The sequence below is a fragment of the Microcebus murinus genome, chromosome 4, assembly GCF_040939455.1.
Source record: "Microcebus murinus isolate Inina chromosome 4, M.murinus_Inina_mat1.0, whole genome shotgun sequence".
NCBI classification, from domain to species: domain Eukaryota; kingdom Metazoa; phylum Chordata; class Mammalia; order Primates; family Cheirogaleidae; genus Microcebus; species Microcebus murinus.
This window is the reverse complement of record NC_134107.1, coordinates 795,433-815,844: the sequence shown is the minus strand read 5'-3', so window position 1 is coordinate 815,844 and position 20,412 is coordinate 795,433. Positions and strand designations below refer to the sequence as shown.

Sequence of the window (20,412 nt, the reverse complement as noted above, 5' to 3'; positions counted from 1 at the left end):
CAGCACAATTCACAACTGCAAAGATGTGGAAACAACCCGAGTGCCCATCAATTCATGAGTGGGTTAATAAAACGTGGTATATGTATACCATGGAGTACTATTCAGCCACAAAAAAAAAAATGGTGATCTAGCTCCTCTTGTATTATCCTGGTTAGAGCTGCAACCCAATCTACTAAGTGAAGTATCCCAAGAATAGAAAAACAAGCACCACATGGACTCACCATCAAATTTATATTAACTGGCCGGGCGCGGTGGCTCACGCTTGTAATCCTAGCACTCTGGTAGGCCGAGGCGGGCGGATTGCTCAAGGTCAGGAGTTCAAAACCAGCCTGAGTGAGACCCCGTCTCTACTATAAAAATAGAAAGAAATCAATTGGCCAACTAATATATATATATATATATATATATATATATATATATATATATATAAATTAGCTGGGCATGGTGGCTCATGCCTGTAGTCCCAGCTACTCGGGAGGCTGAGGCAGGAGGATCGCTTGAGCCCAGGAGTTTGAGGTTGCTGTGAGCTAGGCTGACGCCACGGCACTCACTCTAGCCTGGGCAACAAAGCGAGACTCTGTCTCAAAAAAAAAAAAATTTTTCATATTAACTGATCAACACTTAAGTGCACATAGAGTAATAACATTCATCGGGTGTCAGGCAGGTGGGAGGGAGAGGAGGGGATGAGTCTATATATTCGTATTGGGTGCAGGGAGCACCGTCTGGGGGGTGGACATGCTTGCACTCTGACTCGGGTGGGGCAAAGGCAGTATACGTAACCTAAACATGTGTACTCCCATAATATGCTGAAATTTAAAGAAAGAAATTATACAATACATTTTTATTAACCATAAAAAAGAGAAACACCTAGGAAATAAAAAGCAGAACCCTGTGTCTAAATGGTGAAAGAGCAGAAGTTCGCTTTTCTGATAGCAATTTCCTGAGTCAGCTGACCTAAGACGCCTGTGTCAATTCTCATGAGATTTCCTGAGCCAGGAAAGGTGGCTGGCTGGACTCACAGCAGAGAGCTTCCCGAGCCGGCTGGCGTGGGTTACCCGCACCACCGGAATGCGGTGGCCATCGCTTTTTCCAGGTACGTGTTGTCGCGGGAAAGTCCCTCCCAACGCTGGAGTCCAGGTGGGTCCCTGGCTTCGCGCGAGAAAGAATTTGAGAGCCAGCGGACGGTATACAGCAAAAGCAAGTTTTATTTAGGAGGTATAAAAGATCTACTCTGCAGACAGAGTAGAGTCTAGTTCTCCTTGCTAAAGAATCCAACAACTAGCCGGGCGCGGTGGCTCACGCCTGTAATCCTAGCTCTCTCGGAGGCTGAGGCGGGCGGATTGCTCGAGGTCAGGAGTTCGAAACCAGCCTGACCAAGAGCAAGACCCCGTCTCTACTATAAATACAAAGAAATTAATTGGCCAACTGATATGTATATATAAAAAATTAGCCGGGCATGGTGGCACATGCCTGTAGTCCCAGCTACTCGGGAGGCTGAGGCAGGAGGATCGCTTGAGCCCAGGAGTTGGAGGTTGCTGTGAGCGAGGCTGACGCCACGGCACTCACTCTAGCCTGGGCAACAAAGTGAGACTCTGTCTCAAAAAAAAAAAAGAAAAAAAAAGAATCCAACAACTCTGGGACTTTTTTATTTATTTATTTATTTTATTTTCATTTAAGCACTGGGTTAATCATAGGCTGAGCAGAGGAGGAATATTCTTGTCATTTCTTGGAAAGAAGCAGTGACTTCCTAAAACTGGGAACCCTTCCCTTTTCTTCCTTTATAAGGTCCCTCATGGAAATGTTGGTGGGAGTTTCTATTTTAGCATGCTAGTATATTACAACTCAGGTCAAGCAGCAGCTAATTTCCTTGCCATCTTGGTTTTGACCTGTCTTCACTTGTCCTACCACCGCATCCTGTTTTGTTTGTTTGTTTGTTTGTTTTCTGTTTTGTTTTTTGTTGTTGTTGGTTTTGTTTTGTTTTTTTTTGAGTCAGAGTCTCACTCTGTTGCCCAGGCCAGAGTGCCATGGCGTCAGCCTAGCTCACAGCAACCTCAAACTCCTGGGCTCAAGCAATCCTCCTGCCTCAGCCTAGGACTACAGGCATGCGCCACCATGCCCAGCTAAATTTTTCTCTATATATTTTTAGTTGGCCTATTAATTTCTTTCTATTTATAGTAGAGACGGGGCCTCGCTCTTGCTCAGGCTGGTCTTGAACTCCTGACCTCGAGGGATCCCCCCACCACGGCCTCCCAGAGTGCTAGGATTACAGGCGTGAGCCACCGCGCCCAGCCCACATCCTGTTTTTGATCAGGCTGGTCAGGGCTTTTGGTTCTGTGTTGAGCAGGTCTGGCTGGTTCCCCATCTCAGTGTGGCCACAGCAAGGGCTGCATTCAACCTACCCCTAATCAGGAGCCACTTGGCTCAACATTTAGCTGTCTTCTCTTTCTCCTCTTTCCTCTCTTCTGCTTTGAACACTTTCTCCTTTTCCCTTTGGACTGTGGTTTCCTTCCGCACCAACCCATTCAAACTATGCTCTCCAATGTCGCCAAAGTTTTCCTTTTGGTCCAATCCAATGGGTGGTTCAGCATCTTCCTCATCACAAGTTCTTTTCTTTTTTTTTTTTTTAAATTGCTGTCCTCTCCTCTTTGAAAGTTTTTATGACCTAGCATTGCACTCACTGACTTTTTTCCTGTCTCTCTTGCTATTCTTTCTGCCCCTTTCTTTTGCTTTCTCCTGTGCCGAGAAAATAATGACAGAGATGACACGGATGGAACTGGAGTCCAATATCTTAAAGCGAAAGAAGTCAGACACAGAAAGACAAATACCGCACGTTCTCGCTTAAAAGGGGGAGTTAAGTAATGTGTACACACAGACACAGCGTGGAATGATAGAATATGGAGACTCAAAAGGGTGAGGGGGCCCGAGGGGGGTGGCTGATGAGAAATCACTTAATAGGTATACAATGCAAGTTGTTTGGATGATGCCTCAAGTCCCTGACTTCACCACTATGCAACCTTTGCATGCAACAAAATGACATTTGTGCCCCATAAATTTATGCACATGAAACAATAACAACCAACATTTTTGAGAGCTCACTGTGCACCTTACGTGTGCTAACCCATTTAATCCTCACAGTAGGCTTACAGGATGGACACTATTGTTGTCGTCCCCATGCGACAGACGAGAAAACGGGCACAGAGAGGTTATGTTATTTGTCCAAGGTCACACAGCTAGTAAAATGGCAGAGCCAGGATTCGAACCTAAGACTTCCGGCTCCAGATCTTTGCTATAACACTTTTCCCTTCCCAGCATTCCGCCTAGGGCATTCTGCTCTTCTACTCCCTCTTCCTTTAAGCAATCTCAGGATTCTGTGACTTCAATCACCACATCTGTACAGATGGTTCCTCAACTCTGAAATCCCATCCCTCCTTCTGGCCCCAGATCAAGCAACAATACCAACAACCGCAATGTGAATCAAAGCTTACATTTAGTAAGCAGCTACTCTAGCCTGGAATCATACTAAAGTTGCTTTACATTCATGATTGCATGACATCTCCAAATTACAGGTGAGAAATGGCATCACAGAGGGGTTGTGTGAAATGCTCAAAGTCTCACAGCTATTTGGTTTTGGGCAAACTATTTTCCAAAAAGGTAGGAATAGTATCTTCTAAGATGTGTTTCTAGAATCTTGTAGAGTCCCCCATAAGGAGGAAGAATTTGATTTTTCTCCACTTTTGAAGCTGAGTGGGCTTGTCATTTGCTTGTATAAAAGGGAATATGATGGAAGTAGAGTTTCCTGACTTCCAGAGCTGGGTGTTCAGAGGAGATCCAACCTTGTTGGCTGGAACACTCTCGCTTAGAGCTTAGCGGTGCCATGGAAGCAGCCAGCCTGAGGCTGCCATGCTGGAAGGGAGCCCAAACTCACCCACGCTCTGAGACTACATGAAGGGACAGCAATGCCCAGTTGGTTCTCTGCTGCTCCAGCCACAGCCACTGTCTGATTACAACCGTATGAGACCCCTGAGCAAGAACCACCCAGCTGAGCCCTTCCCAGATTCCTGACCCACAGAAACCAAGAGAGATCACAAAATAAACATAGTTGTTTTAAGCCACTACATTTTTGTGATGATTCATTACGCAGCAGTAGCTAACCAATAAATATACAGCCCTTGGGGAATTTCCTGGTATCTTTCCTTGATTGTTTCATGCCTCTCCCTTCTGCTTCCCTTCTGTTCCAGGACTCTGCTTTCTGCTGAGCTTGTCCGGAGATGTGGCTCAGACGCCCAAAGGTGAGTGCCAGGAGCCAGAACAAGGAGAGTGTGGCCCAAGGTGGCCCAAGGTGGCCCAAGGCTGGACCAGCCTCCATCCATGTTCTCCAAAAGGCTAAAGAAAAGTGTTTGTGGCCGGGCGCTGTGGCTCACGCCTGTAATCCTAGCTCTTGGGAGGCCGAGGCGGGCGGATTGCTCAAGGTCAGGAGTTCAAAACCAGCCTGAGCAAGAGCGAGACCCCGTCTCTACTATAAATAGAAAGAAATTAATTGGCCAACTGATATATATATAAAAAATTAGCCAGGCATGGTGGCGCATGCCTGTAGTCCCAGCTACCCGGGAGGCTGAGGCAGAAGGATCACTCGAGCCCAGGAGTTTGAGGTTGCTGTGAGCTAGGCTGACGCCACGGCACTCACTCTAGCCTGGGCAACAAAGCGAGACTCTGTCTCAAAAAAAAAAAAAAAAAAAGAAAAGAAAAGTGTTTGTTTTGGGAGCTGGTACTTTGGAAGGCTTGCTCCTGTGCTTGTTTGTTTAACTGACCATGACGTCAAACGTAGATATCTTTTTATGTGCCTTTTTGTATGGTTTTTAATGTGCCTGTCTGTTTTTACAAACCGCAAGGGACACCACGTATAGAGAAAGCATTAAATAAAACACGCAAAGTTTCATGAAATAAGCATTCTAGTGGGGAGAGACAAAGCAGTGATACTCTTTATCATTCTGATCGTAAAGTCAACAAATAATGAACAAGATTGTTTCTGTTTACCTTTACTCTCCTGGGACTCTCACTAAATTCAGGGTCTAGGGTGGAGCCTGAGAGTCTGCAATTCTTTTTTTTTTTTTTTTTTTTTTTTTTTGCTTAAAACAACAGAAATTTATTCTCTGACAGTTCTGGAAGTCAAAAGTCCAAAATCAAAGCATTGGCAGGACTCTAAAAGCTCCAGGGGAGGACTCTTCCTGGCCTCTTCCTAATTTCTTGTGGTTGCTGCAGTGTTCCTTGGCTTGCATATGCATCGCTGCAATCTCTGCCTCCATAATTTCTTGTCGTTCTCTCTGTATGTTCTGTGTCCACATTTCTCTGTTCGTATAGGGCTCACCCTAATCCAGTGTGACCTCATCTTAACTCGATTACATCTACAAATACATTGTTTACCAAAAAAAAAAAAATGCATTTTTTTGAGGTTCTGGGTGGACAGAAATTTTAGGAGGACACTGTTTAAACCAGTATACCCAATATCGTAAGGTATTAAGTCCTGGGAAAGATTAAGAGTGGACTTTCAGAGCTGACTCTGAACTAAGCAGAATCTGGACAAGAAGGGAAGTAATGGAACAGAAATGAGTTAAAAAAGATTCTGTAGAATGGTGCATATATAGCAAGTGACTACTTTGTTCCTCTGAGGACAATATCACCTCTTCTGAGAAGACTCTCCTGATCAAATATGAAGTTAAAAATTGGAAGGACAGGCCAAGGTAGGAGGATCGCTTGAGGTCAGAAGTTTGAGACCAGCCTGGGCAACATAGCAAGACTCCCATCTCTAAAAAAATTTTTTTTAATTAGCCATGTACAGTGGTGCATGCTTCTAGTCCTAGCTACTAGCTACTCAGGAGACTGAGGAGGGAGGATCACTTGAACCCAGGAGTTTGAGGTTGCAGTGAGCTATGATGATGCCACTGCACTCCAGCCTGGGCAACAGAGCAAGACCCAGTCTTTAAATAAATAAATAGGCTGTTCCACATGTGAAGCTGTGGGGAAAAAAAAAAATCTATCACACAAAATTTTACATAAAAACCAAAGACATAACAGAGCAAGTGATTCTTTACATGATAAGAACATAATAATATTCCTATCATGTAAGGAAAAAAGGATGTTCATATATTATATAAGCATTCAAGTTTTGTGGAGAAATATACAATAAGCAGTTGATGGCTTAGAATCTGGGATGATGAGAGACTTACTGTTTGATTTTTTTCAATCCTGTGAATGCATTATTTTCATAATAAATAATGAAACCTGAAAAAAATGACCTTAATGTGTATAATTATCAGAATCTACCTCCTATGAGACCCTCCAAATTCAAAGTTTTATAATCATAACTGACTCTTATTCCATGACAGGCACTGCCCAAAGCACTTTATTAATACATATTAATTCACTTCATCCTAACAATAGCTCATTTTACAGATGAGGGGATTGAGGCATAGAGAGGTTAAGGCACTTGCCCAAGGACACACAGCTAGTAAGTGGGGAAGCCAGAGTTGAACTCAGGGTCCAAGGTCTTAACCAATTACTCCTTTTTTTTTTTTTTTTTATAAATTCTGAAATTATGAAAATAGCACAGCCATGCTGCCCTGAAAATGCTTGTGTTAAAATTAACTTGTTTAGGGCCGGGCATGGTGGCTCATGCCTGTAATCCTAGCACTCTGGGAGGCTGAGGTGGGTGGATTGCTCAAGGTCAGGAGTTCGAAACCAGCCTGAGCAAGAGCGAGACCCCACCTCTACTATAAATACAAAGAAATTGTATATATACAACTAATATATATAGAAAAAAATTAGCTGGGTGTGGTGGTGCATGCCTGTAGTCCCAGCTACTCGGGAGGCTGAAGCAGGAGGATCGCTTGAGCCCAGGAGTTTGAGGTTGCTGTGAGCTAGGCTGACACCACGGCACTCTAGCCAGGGCAACAAGGTGAGACTCTGTCTTGAAAAAAAAAAAAATTAACTTGTTTAATTAAAATTAACTTGTTTAACCAACCCCAGTCCTTTATTGTGAATAGGAATCCCACTTTTTTTGTAACTCGGGTTTGGCATCTCTAATTTCTTAACGTACTGAGATCTCACAAGGGAAAATGTTCAGGCCTCCCTTTGGCTTCAGGAGACCCTGCCCAGAGGCGAGGCCCGATGATAACAGGAGTCTGTCACCCTGGTGACGTCTGACTGTCTCTCTTTTCCCTGCAGCTACCTGTCCCTACTGCCCCTCAAATGCTTCCTGTGTCAACAGCACTCACTGCACCTGCAACCATGGATTCGTTTCTGGATCTAAACAGACATTCTTCACGTTCCCCTTGGAAACATGTGACGGTAAAGGGGTAATTTTTAAGTCACCCAGAGGCACAAGACAAAGGGAGATAGGGTGAAGGCTGTCTTAGTTCATTTGGGGTTGCTATAACAGACTGTGTGAGGCTGGGTCAGGTCATTGGTTTGTGATTCTGGGGGCCGGAAGGTCCAAGACTGGGCAGCTGCGCCTCAGGCTGCTTGAACTCTTGGCGGAAAGCAAGGGAAAGCAGGCATGGGCAACGAGATCACATGACAAGAGAGGAAGCAAGAGAGAGAGACCAAGGACACAGGTTCTTTTTAACAACCTGTTCTCTCAGGGACTCGTCCATCCCCCAGGAACGAGGACCCCCGTTTCCCGTAGGAGAGCATTCATCGGAGGGATCCGCCCCCCCGGCCCAAACATCTCCACTGCGCCCCACCTCCCAGCACTGCCACATCCGCCATCAAATTTCAACATAAGCTCAGTGGCTCACACCGGTCATCACTCCAATTCCTGCTCCCTTCATCACGTGGCATTCCTCCTACGTGTATCTGTTTTCACATGGCATTTTTCTCTTCTTAGAAGGACACCGGTAACATTGCCTGAGTCCCCATGCTAGTTCTACTTAATGTCAACCCTATCACCTCAGACAGGCACGGTGGCTCATGCCTGTAATCCTAGCGCTCTGGGGGGCCGAGGCGGGCGGATTGCTCGAGGTCAGGAGTTCGAAACCAGCCTGAGCAAGAGGGAGACCCCCGTCTCTACTATAAATAGAAAGAAATTAATTGGCCAACTAATATATAGAGAAAAAAATGAGCCAGGCATGGTGGCGCATGCCTGTAGTCCCAGCTACTCGGGAGGCTGAGGTAGTAGGATCGCTTGAGCCCAGGATTTGAGGTTGCTGTGAGCTAGGCTGACGCCATGGCACCCACTCTAGCCTGGGCAACAAAGCAAGACTCTGTCTCAAAAAAAAAAAAAAAACCCTATTACCTCTGTCAAGAATCTGTTTCCAAATAAGGTCACACTCACAAGTACCAAGGGTTAGGGCTTCAATGTATCCTTTTGGGGGGACACAATTCAATCCGCAAAAGATGGCTTCCAAGGGAGCAAGGCTGCAGATGCCAGACCGCTTAAAGTCTAGGTCTAACCCTGGCATGGAGTGACTTCTAAAGCACTTTATTGGCCAAAAAGAGGCACAGGCCGGCCCAGTTTCAAGGGAAGGGGAACTCCATCCCACATCTCAACAGAAGAGAATTTGTGGCCATCTTTAATCTACCACAAGGAGATAAAAGAATAACATTTTATGGTTTCAGCAATACAAAGTAGCCATGCTCTCTACCTCCCTGATATCTTCTATGTATCCCTTACAATTCATTCATTTGCAAGAAATCAAATGCCTGAGTAATCCTGTCCTTTTTATCATGAAGAACCATTTTCCCGGAAGACCGTTCGTTAGTTTTCATTGGCCGGTGCCGTGTCACATGACCATGCTAGCAGAAAGGGAAGCTGGGAGAGAGAGTAACTGAGAAACGGGAACAAGGCCGCCATGACTGACTGCCCAACGAAGCGAGAAAAGAGGGAGGAGTGCCTCTGGAACGGGCAGCAAACAGCAACTGCCACACTGTGTCCTGCTCCGAGAATCCCAAATGTTCCATTTCCTGTACTAGACAGAGGGACTACACATTGTTTACTCCCCGTCTGACACCATGGCAAAGAAACCACGGGACCGGAGACACACCGCGTCAACAAAAGCACTCTCGCTGAGTCGGAGTTAGCTAGTTCACCATAGGTACTGGCCTTTTCAGGCTGCCACCACGAAATGCCACAGGCCGAGCGGCTCAGACAACAGAAATTTATCTTCTCGCAGTTCTGAAGGTTAGAAATCCGAGGCCAGGGTTCTGGCAGATTCCGTTTCCGGCGAGGGGCTCTCTTCCTCGCTTTCAGACAGCCGCCATCTCACGTCGTCCTCTCCTGACCTTCCCGGGCGAGCGTGCGCAGAGACGGAGAGCGCTCCTGCGTCTCTTCTTAGGAAGACACTCGTCGTATCAAGCCCGGGCCTCGTTCTCACGACCTCATTCAACCGTAATTGCCTCCTTAGAGGCCCGATCTTCACATGCAGCCGCGCCAGAGATTAGGGTTTCAACACACGGATCCGGGGGGCATGCGAATATTTAGTGCCTAGCAGTCAGCATGGTCGGTATCCCATTTAAGTACCGGTATACCCTCAGAATTCTCCATTCCTTGGCACCCCAAGTCTGAGGCCTTCTCTGGCTACTACCGGAAACCACTCGGCTCATGCTCAGGACAGGCAGAAAGTCCTGGGGAGCCGGGGCTGGGAGAAATGGGGACCGCACAAACATTTTAAATGGATTCATCGTATGATGTGTGAATTATATTTCAATAAAGCTGTTAAAACTAGAAATAAAATACCAACAATTAACCTATGACATGTTTACCAAAAAAAAAAAGAGCACAGGGAGCAGCTCTCCACCAATAAGTGGTAGCAGCCGGTGGATAAACACCCCAGATCCCTCCCCGCCCCTCAGATGGGATCACGCTGACGTGTGTGTGTGTGTGTGTGTGTGTGTGCTCTACGTTGTCTCCCAGAGGTCCCCAGAGGAACTGCACCCCAGTTGCCCACAGTGGAAACCCGCCTTTCTTTTCTTTTTTCTTTTTTTTTTTTTTTTTGAGACAGAGTCTCATTCTGTCGCCCAGGCTAGAGTGAGTGCCTCGGCGTCAGCCTCGCTCACAGCAACCTCAGACTCCTGGGCTCAAGCAATCCTCCTGCCTCAGCTTCCCGAGTAGCTGGGCCTACAGGCATGCGCCACCATGCCCGGCTCATTTTTTTCTATATATATTAGTTGGCCAATTAATTTCTTTCTATTTATAGTAGAGACGGGGTCTTGCTCTTGCTCAGGCTGGTTTCGAACTCCTGACCTCGTGCAATCCACCGGCCTCGGCCTCCCAGGGTGCTAGGATGACAGGCGTGAGCCACAGCGCCCGGCCTCTGCCTTTATTTTCTTTCTGCCTTCTGTTAACCTGGTTTCATTTCAGAGGGCTTTCTAGTGCCACGTCCCAAATAAAGCACTTCCCACCTCCCAAATAAAGCACTTGAATCTCTGTCTCAGTGTCTGCCTCTTGGAGAACCCAACCAAAATCAACGAGGAAAGGTAAAAAAAAAAAAAAACACACAAAAATGACCATGACCTACATCGATTTGTCTTGGAAAGCAAGCAGACACCCCAGGAGGGGGGAAAGAGCGCAACTTCTGAGCACTTCGTATTCTTTCTTGAATGAATGGGACATTTCTGCTCTGTGTTCCAGATGTCAATGAATGCCTACCACCCTTTAGTATATATTGCGGATTAAACGCCGAATGTCAGAACACCGAAGGAAGCTTCCACTGCCGCTGCGTCCCTGGGTATGAACTCCCTTCTGGGGACACAGAATTCAAGAATTTGAGCGAGAACACCTGTCGGAGTAAGAAAACCCTTGTCTCTCTTACCTCCCTTCCTCATTTTTTTATGGAGTCCGACACTAGAAAAGATGTTCTTCTGCGGGGCCAGGGTATGTTCCTGTTTTCTAGAGGGAAAAGGAAAGAAGGAAGTTCAAGTTCAGGGAAATCATGGGGTGAGGAAGGCGTGTGTAGTTTGGAGATGGAGGAAGTGACCAGGTGGTGACTGAGACAGGATTCTTTGAGTCGCAAGGAGGAGACACTCAGGCTAACTTCAGCAGAAGAGATGAGTTTATGACAAGGATGTGTACACATGTGCCTTGGAACTGAAGGACAGGAATGGCAGTGGGCTTCTGGAATTAACTGCAGCTGGGAACTCAATGCCATCAGGGTGCACGCCCCATTCCCCGTCTCTGATCCTCTTCGGGTCTGTTCCTTTGTCATCTTTCATGGTGGGCTGGCTGTCTCTGCTTCCTAGACCACAGGACACAGACCTGACCACCGACAGCTTCAGGTCTTACCGCTGCTACTGCTCCAACCAGCCCAAGAGAAATTAACTGACACTCTCTTGGGACCAATTGCAAATTCTCTGGGAATGAACAAATGGGTCCAGTTTGAGTCCACCCTTGCATCTGTGTCCAGAGGAAGGTACTATGTTATATAAACATGACAGCGCCCATGGAAACCACACACATGGGAAAAGTCTATATGTAGAAAAGGCATGGGGCTTGGAAGACTGACCATGAGGCATTGGCTACTGTAGGAATCATAACAGAAAGACTTTATTTTTTATTTATTTACTTATTTTTGAGACAGAGTCTCACTTTGTTGCCCGGGCTAGAGTGGCATGGCATCAGCCTAGCTCACAGCAACCTCCAACTCCTGGGCTCAGGCGATCCTCCTGCCTCAGCCTCCCGAGTAGCTGGGACTACAGGCATGCGCCACCATGCCCGGCTAATTTTTTCTATATCTTTTTAGTTGGTCAATTAATTTATTTCTATTTTTAGTAGAGATGGGGTCTTGCTCTTGCTCAGGCTGGTTTCGAACTCCTGACCTTGAGCGATCCTCCCGTCTCGGCCTCCCAGAGTGCTAGGATTGCAGGTGTGAGCCACTGTGCCCAGCCCATAACAGAAAGACTTTAAAGCTAAATTCCAGGTCAAGGGTGGTGGCTCATGCCTATAATCCCAGCACTCTGGGAGGCCGAGGTAGGAGGATCACTTGAAGCCAGAAATTCAAGACCAGCCTGAGCAACAGCAAGACTCCATCTCTACAAAAAATATTGAAAAATTAGCCGGGCATGGTGGCGCGTGCCTGTAGTCCCAGCTACTCGGGAGGCTGAGGCAGGAGGATCGCTTGAGCCCAGGAGTTTGAGGCTGCTGTGAGCGAGGCTGACGGCACGGCACTCACTCTAGCCCGGGCGACAGAGGAAGACTCTGTCTCAAAAATGTCAGGGGAGGTCTACACAGTCCTTTGACGCAGACTGAGCCTGTCTGGAGTTAGGTATCACCACGGCTGGCAGGTCCAAGCAATCCCTCAGTGACAGAATTTGCAGTTTTCACTCAAAAGGGCAGTTTCTACAATGAAGGTGCTTTCCTAGCAACCGTATTCTAGACTCAGGGTTGTAAGTCAAAGTTCTCGAACTCTTAAGACAAAACCTTCTATGTTGCAATAAAGCTCTTTGCCCTTTTCAACAAACAGACTCAGCTGAAAAGCAAGATCCAGAATAATAAGCGTGGGTTTAACCTCAGCCTGGTGGTGACAGATGTGTAAACAATCGCTAGCCTTTCCTCGCCTTTCTAGAACAGAGATGGTTGTGCTCATGCAGCGCAGGACGCGACCAAACGCTCTTTGTCAGCAGCCCGTAACCAAAAACGGATGCTTCTGTTTTGGTGATCATTCCCAGACAGGCTGGCTTCAACACACATGCGGCTTTTTTTTTTTTTTTTGAGACAGAGTCTCACTTTGTTGCCCAGGCTAGAGTGAGTGCCGTGGCGTCAGCCTAGCTCACAGCAACCTCAAACTCCTGGCTCAAGCAATCCTCCTGCCTCAGCCTCCCGAGTAGCTGGGACTACAGGCATTCGCCACCATGCCCAGCTAATTTTTTGTATATATTAGTTGGCCAAAATTACTTTCTTTCTATTTATAGTAGAGACGGGGTCTCGATCTTGCTCAGGCTGGTTTCGAACTCCTGACCTCGAGCAATTCGCCTGCCTCGGCCTCCCAGAGAGCTAGGATTACAGGCGTGAGCCACCGCGCCCGGCCCAAACATGCGGCTTTTTATCATTTTCAGTTTTCTCGTCCATTTCTGTTATAGTTTCCAGCCGAGACCGAGCTAACGAATTTGGAGCTTTCATTTTTCTGCGTCCTCTAGGCCACAGTTCCTCCGCCGCGGCGGCACCGGAGTCTGGTGATGGTTTTGCGTGGCGGGGCTGTCTCGTGCACCGCAGGGTGTGGGACAGCGTCAGGGCCGCCCCCGCTAGACGCAATGGTGTCCCCCCTACTCCCCACCCCGCCAAGTCCTCGCCACCAGAAATATCTCCAGACGTTGCCAAATGTTGCCCGGGGGGGGCAAAGTCACCCCCAGTTCAAACCCGCTGCCCTACGCCATGACAGGAGACTCGTGCTCTGATCCCCACCCCCCCCACCCCCGTGTGCAAAATACTGTCAGCGAACAGAGATGAAAGTCGCCCACCTCCCCTGCCCGCTGCTCCCCACGGTCGCTCTCACTCCTAGCAGTGACGCCCTCGTGGTTTCTTTTGCAGACGCCTCCGCCTTCAGGATGGACGAAAGCAAGAAAGAGGTGAGTGGAGGCTGGTCCCTGCAGCCTGGTCGGGAAACAGATATTTACGAAGCCCAGCGTTGGCAAGTGGTGGTGGAGTGAAGCACAGTGTGTGTATTATATACAACTCTAGAATATCACTACTAGGTGATATCATGATACTGTATAACATTTATATATTGACATATTATATATAACTGTCGTGTATATATAAATATTGATCGATACATATCACTACATATATCATTAGGAATGTCACTACATGTATATCACTCTATGTCTCCCTGTAGATATGTCACTGTATATACAGCTGACTCTTGAACAACATGGGTTTGAACTGTAGGAGTCCACGTATACTCAGATGTTTTTCAACCAAACGTGGTGCAAAAATACAGCATTCAGGCCGGGCGTGGTGGCTCGCGCCTGTCATCCTAGCACTCTGGGAGGCTGAGGCAGGAGGATCGCTCGAGGTCAGGAGTTCAAAACCAGCCTGAGCAAGAGCGAGACCCCGTCTCTACTAAAAATAGAAAGACATTAATTGGCCAACTAAAAATATATACAAAAAAATGAGCCGGGCGTGGTGGCGCGTGCCTGTAGTCCCAGCTACTCGGGAAGCTGAGGCAGGAGGATCGCTTGAGCCCAGGAGTTTGAGGTTGCTGTGAGCGAGGCTGACGCCACGGCACTCACTCTAGCCTGGGCAACAAAGCGAGACTCTGTCTCAAAAATAAAAAAAAATTATTTGTGGAATACTATATTATTGCAGCTATTAAAAGGAATGCAGTAGGGCTAAATGTAGAGCCTGTGATATTTTATCAAGTGAAAAAAATTGTTTGTGCAACAACAGATGTAGGTTGGGAGACTGATGGAACTTACTGTCTAGAACTTTCATGGGTCCAGAAAGCCCCTAGGGGCTTATTAGAGCTTCTGTCCTAAAGAGCACCAGCATGGCTGAGTAGGGGGGTGCCATTGATGATAATAGCTTGCAAACTGGGAGGAGACGGTCTTCAACGTGGACCGAAGGTGCTCTCTCTTCAAGGGGGAAAGGTCCAGATTGGGTCTTTGTGCCTCCCAGAGTCTGTATTCCACAAAAGAGTCACGCATAATAGCAGGCTTGGGGAGACTGCACTCACATTTACGAGGGGAGTTGAGCGCATGCTCAACGAGCAAACACATATGCACCGTGCATCCCGTGGTCAGCTGGGGTTGGGGTTTTAGCACTAAAATGAGGTGGAGTTTAGCTCTTGGTGACAAAAAGGTGAACTACAGGACACAAATAAAGCTTGTGCACAGCCTGTACACGCCAGTTGCAACAGGCTTAAGCGCCACAGTTGCTGATGAGAGAAGGCCCTTTGTGAGCCAGTGCTCTGCCCAACCAGGACTGCAGCGGTCCAGGCTGTGAATCAGGGCTGGTAGCTCCGATGGTCGGGGAGGTTAGCAAAGGTGTGGTTTTCCCTGTAGCATAAGAATTTAGAAATGTGCCATGCCAGCTGGGCCCTGAACCCTACATCCGTAGGGAGCCTTCATTTCCCTTAACCTCGGGGTCTGTTTTAGCTGATACAGGGTCACCTATTTTGATCTCTCAGATCACATTGTGCAGATCTGGATTCAGCACACCTGAGCTGGGGCCCAGATTCTGCATTTCTAACAGGCCCCCAAGGGATGCCAATGCTGCTGGTTCAAGGACCACACTTTGATTACAAGGATGAGGTGGGATTGGCATGAAAATAGGCTTTTTTTTTTTTTTTTTTTTGAGACAGAGTCTCACTCTGTTGCCCAGGATAGAGTGAGTGCCGTGGCATCAGCCTAGCTCACAGCAACCTCAATCTCCTGGGTTCAGGCGATCCTCCTGCCTCAGCCTCCCGAGTAGCTGGGACTACAGGCATGCACCACCATGCCCGGCTCATTTTTTCTATATATTTTTAGTTGACCAATTAATTTCTTTCTATTTTTAGTAGAGAGACAAGGTCTTGCCCTTGCTCAGGCTGGTTTTGAACTCCTGACCTTGATTGATCCTCCTGCCTCGGCCTCCCAGAGTGCTAGGATTACAAGCGTGAGCCACCATGCCTGGCCAACAATAGTCTTTTAAATCACCTCTATTACAACTTTTAAAACTTCTCTTTGGCCCCTCATTCTTCCCCAGCCACTGACCCAACTCTTTGCCAGCCTTCATAGACAAATTTCTTGATTTAAAAAGGCCAATAAGAGTGTGTTCTGGGCTATAACTAACTCTATTTTAGGGTTTCTGAACCCTAAAATCCTTACATGATGTTTACCAGATACAGCTAACTGTTCTAAAAACATCGCATCTCTTAACTCATTTAATCTTCCAGAAAACTCTATGAGATTCTTTTCCTGTCCTGAGGCACAGAGTGGCTGAGTGATTTGCCCAAGGCCACACAGCCAGTAAACAGCGGAGTCAGGACTTGAACCTGGTTCCTCTGGCTCCAGAGCCTGCTTTCTCGCGCTTTCTACCATTCGTTTAGATATGGGACCTATCGGATTACATACTCTTAAATTTTTATGTCTTTAAAGCTGCAACGGATTATTGACCAATTTGAGACATTGCTCACCAATAATACTCTATGGCAAATGGGGAAGAAGCATGAAGTCGCATCCACAGCTACATCTATCCTCCGGGATGTGGAACTAGATGTCCTAAACACCGCTTTGAAAGCCCCAGAGCAAAAAGTCCAGAAAGTCCAAAACAGTACCGTGGGTAAGAAGATGATATCACGTGACACACAGTTGCAGACCAGATACCCGTCGGGGTCTGGGTTAAGCAATTAGAAAAAAAAAAGAAAAAAGAAAAACGCACTGCATGAGTCCATTTATATAAAACCCCAGAAAATGCAAACGTATCTATGGTGACAAGGAAGGGAAGGAGGGAGAGATGACAAAGAGGCATGAGAAATTTGGGGGGGGAAATTATCGGGGGAAATGTTCCCTACCTTGATCGTGGTGTTGGTTTCACTGGTGTATGCACCCAGCAAAACTCACTACGTCGTACACTTTGGTGTGTACACCCCGGTAAAGCTGTTTACTAAAAAGATTGCCAGTGGCTTCTAATCCCAGGTCTGGAATTTTAACTTAAAAGAAGCGTATTTGTTTGTTTTTTTTGAAAATTCAATTCCTAACCTTCTCGGGAAACTGGAACCCGGACACTTTAGTTCAAAATGAAACCATTGTTCAGATTCTGCATCACTCAGCTGTGTTGATTCTGCCAAGTCCTAATTGTTTGATCTGGGACCAGCGCTTTCTCCTCACTGGGCCTCAGTTTCCACATCTGTAAAATGGGAATGATAATAGTGTATGTAATGCAGTTAGAACTAAGGTGGCGATTGCTATATTTATGATTAGTCTATCCCTCTTGTCTGTAGTATTATAAAATATTATTAAAATAGCATCATTCTTGATGTGCTATTTTGTTATTTGCTTTTTCTTAACCCTTCTAACATGCACCAAAAGAGACAGTAAGAACCCTGCTACACCCATCAACCAGTTGGACAATTTCCAGTCTTGTGCCATCTGCTTTTTTTTTTTTTTTTTTTTTTGAGACAGAGTCTCTCTTTGTCACCCAGGCTAGAGTGAGTGCCGTGGCGTCAGCCTAGCTCACAGCAACCTCAATCTCCTGGGCTCAAGCTATCCTCCTGCCTCAGCCTCCCGAGTAGCCGGGACTACAGGCATGCGCCACCATGGCCGGCTAATTTTTTCTCTATATATTAGTTGGCCAATTAATTTCCTTCTATTTATAGTAGAGATGGGGTCTCGTTCTTGCTCAGGCTGGTTTCGAACTCCTGACCTCGAGGGATCCTCCCGCCTCGGCCTCCCAGAGTGCTGGGATGACAGGCGTGAGCCGCCGCGCCCGGCCACCATCTGCTTTTTAAGCTAAATATTTTCACGAGCTTCCTTCTTCTTGTTTTCCAGCTTTGTTGAGAGGAAGCTGGCAAATAAAATCGTATACATTTAGGTGTGCAACGTGACGACTTCATGTGCGTGTGCCGCAGAATGATTGCCTCAATCAAGCCAGCACACCCGTCGCCTCACATGGCTACCTTTGATTCCATGAGCTTGTTTCTTGATCACAATCCTTTCATGACTTCATTTTGATTGGAAGCATGGTTCCTGTTACGGGGCGACGTCATCACTCATTTAACCAGTTGTTCCTTGTCAAAAGTCTCCCATCCAAACACTAACCAGGGCCGGGCGCCGCGGCTCACGCCTGTAATCCTAGCACTCTGGGAGGCCGAGGCGGGCGGATTGCTCGAGGTCAGGAGTTCGAAACCAGCCTGAGCAAGAGCGAGACCCCGTCTCTACTATAAATAGAAAGAAATTAATTTGCCAACTAATACATATAGAAAAAATTAGCCGGGCGTGGTGGCACATGCCTGTAGTCCCAGCTGCTCGGGAGGCTGAGGCAGGAGGATCGCTTGAGCCCAGGAGTCTGAGGTTGCTGTGAGCTAGGCTGACGCCACGGCACTCACTCTAGCCTGGGCAACAGAGTGAGACTCAGTCTCAAAAAATAAAAAAATAAACGACATGTATAAGAGTCTTAGCGTAGTGTCTGGCACATCCTAGACATTCAGTAATGTGAGATGTTCACGTCGCTATTACCACTTTTTGCGGAGACGAGGTCTCACTGTGTTGCCCAGGCTGGACTGGAACTCCTGGGCTCAAGCGATCCTCCTGCCTCAGCCTCCCGAGTAGCTAGGACTGCAGGTGTGCGCCACCATGCCCGGCTACTGTGCACATTTTTAAAACCACTTATAACATCACTAAGCCTGCCCGTTGCTTTTCTTCCCAGCCATCGAAACTCGAGTGGTCACAGACAATTGCCCTGAAGAAAAGAAGACATTCAGCTTGGAGGCCCAGATGAACTCCCTGGACATCCACTGCCATGACATTGTCCAGGGAAGCATGCAAGGTACATGTGACAGTTGCCTTCAGGATCTTTCACACAGAGCAGTATCACTGTGTGAGCCGTGGGGACACATGCCCAGTAGGCTCCTCCCTAACGTGTCTGTCACCCTCAGACTGTGTCCTGTGAGTTTTGTCCTTTTTTTTTTTTTTAAGTCAGGTTTTTCCGTTGTTGTAGTTTTTTTTTTTGTTTTTTTTGTTTGTTTTTGAGATAGAGTCTCGCTCTGTTACCGCGGCATCAGCCTAGCTCACGGCAACCTCAAACTCCTGGGCTCAAGCGATCCTCCTGCCTCAGCCTCCCGAGTAGCTGGGACTACAGGCATTACAGGCATGCGCCACCACGCCTGGCTAATTTTTTCTATATATTTTTAGTTGGCCAATTAATTTATTTTTATTTTTAGTAGAGACAGGGTCTCGCTCTTGCTCAGGCTGGTTTTGGTCTCCTGACCTCAAGCGATCCTCCCGCCTCGGCCTCCCAGAGTGCTAGGATTACAGGCGTGAGCCACCGCACCTGGCCTAGTTTTGTCCTTTAAAAAAAACAAAAGACATCCTCCCAAAGTGGAGAATTTCTGTTCTTCAGCATGGAAGAGACTTCTTTGCGGTTTGTGGGTGTCTCCCTTTGGGTTCACCCGGAAGCAGACGCTGGCACAGGTGTAAGGAATTTATCTGGGAGGTCATCCTAGGAAGCATCGGGGGAATATTCATCCGGGCTCTCTAGGGGCAGTCCCAAACCTTTTTGGCACCAGGGACCATTTTCATAGAAGACAATTTTTTCACAGCCCAGGGAGTCAGGGATGGTTTCAGGATGATCCAAGCACATTACATTTATTGTGCACTTTGTTTCTATTATTATTACATTGTCATAGATAATGAAATAATTTTACAGTTCACCATAGGTTGGGGACCCCGGCTCTAGATACATGAAACCAATAGGGTGGGGGGTGGGGAAGAGAGAGAGATATTTTAAGGAATTGGCTCATGTGATGACGGAGACTGGCAAGTCCAAATCTGCAGGGTAGGCAGGCAGGCTGGACACCCAGCAAAGAGAGTTGATGTCAAAGCTTGAATCCAGAGATAGCCTGGAGTCGGAATCCCCTCTTCCTCAGGCCGGGCGCGGTGGCTCACGCCTGTCATCCCAGCACTCTGGGAGGCCGAGGCGGGAGGATCCCTCGAGGTCAGGAGTTTGAAACCAGCCTGAGCAAGAGCAAGACCCAGTCTCTACTAAAAATGGAAACAAATTAATCGGCCAAGTAAAAATATATACAAAAATTAGCCGGGCATGGTGGCACATGCCTGTGGTCCCGGCTACTCGGGAGGCTGAGGCAGGAGGATCGCTTGAGCCCAGGAGTTTGAGGTTGCTGTGAGCTAGGCTGACGCCACAGCACTCTAGCTCGGGTCAACAGAGTGTGAGACTCTGTCTTAGAAAAAAAAAAAAAAAAAAGAATTCTCTCTTCCTCAAGAAACCACAATCTGTTTTCTCTTTAAGGCCTTCAACAGATTCAATGAGACTTGTCCACCTTATCGAGGGCAACTTGCATTACTCAGAATCTACTGACTAGAATGTTAATCTCATCTAAAAAATACCTCCACAGCAACATCCAGACTGGTGTTTGACCACATATCTGGTGACCACGGCCCAGCCAAGTTGACACATTAGAATGAACCATCACTGGCCGGGTGCAGTGGCTCACACCTGTAATCCCAGCACTCTGGGAGGCTGAGGCAAGAGGATCACTTGAGGTCAGGAGTTTGAGACCAGCCTGAGCAAGAGTGAGAGCCCTGTCTCTAATAAAAGTAGAAAAAAATTATCGTGGTGGTGCATGCCTGTAGTCCCAGCTACTCGGGAGGCTGAGGCAGGAGGATCGCTTGAGCCCAGGAGTTTGAGGTTGCTGTGAGCTAGGCTGACGCCACGGCACTCTAGCCAGGGAGACAGAGCCAGACCCTGTCTCCTAAAAAAAAAGAAAA

The 20,412-nt window shown here is 47.2% G+C and overlaps 1 protein-coding gene across 4 annotated transcripts in view; it reads left to right on the top strand.

Annotated features, from left to right (window-relative positions):
• The first annotated feature begins 948 nt into the window (after window positions 1-948).
• ADGRE3 (adhesion G protein-coupled receptor E3) overlaps window positions 949-20,412 on the top strand; it is a 33,366-nt gene continuing 13,902 nt past the window's right edge. The window contains exons 1-7 of one of the 4 annotated variants that reach the window (XM_076001453.1): window positions 951-1,093; window positions 4,239-4,289; window positions 7,222-7,344; window positions 10,625-10,780; window positions 13,517-13,554; window positions 16,066-16,249; window positions 18,335-18,454. In XM_076001453.1, the coding sequence (XP_075857568.1) occupies window positions 1,069-1,093; window positions 4,239-4,289; window positions 7,222-7,344; window positions 10,625-10,780; window positions 13,517-13,554; window positions 16,066-16,249; window positions 18,335-18,454 (697 nt within the window). In that variant the 5' untranslated portion in view covers window positions 951-1,068. Of the gene's footprint in view, window positions 1,094-4,238; window positions 4,290-7,221; window positions 7,345-10,624; window positions 10,781-13,516; window positions 13,555-16,065; window positions 16,250-18,334; window positions 18,455-20,412 lie in introns of those variants that run through there. The other 3 variants (XM_076001456.1, XM_076001455.1, XM_076001457.1) reach the window with 3 other exon arrangements.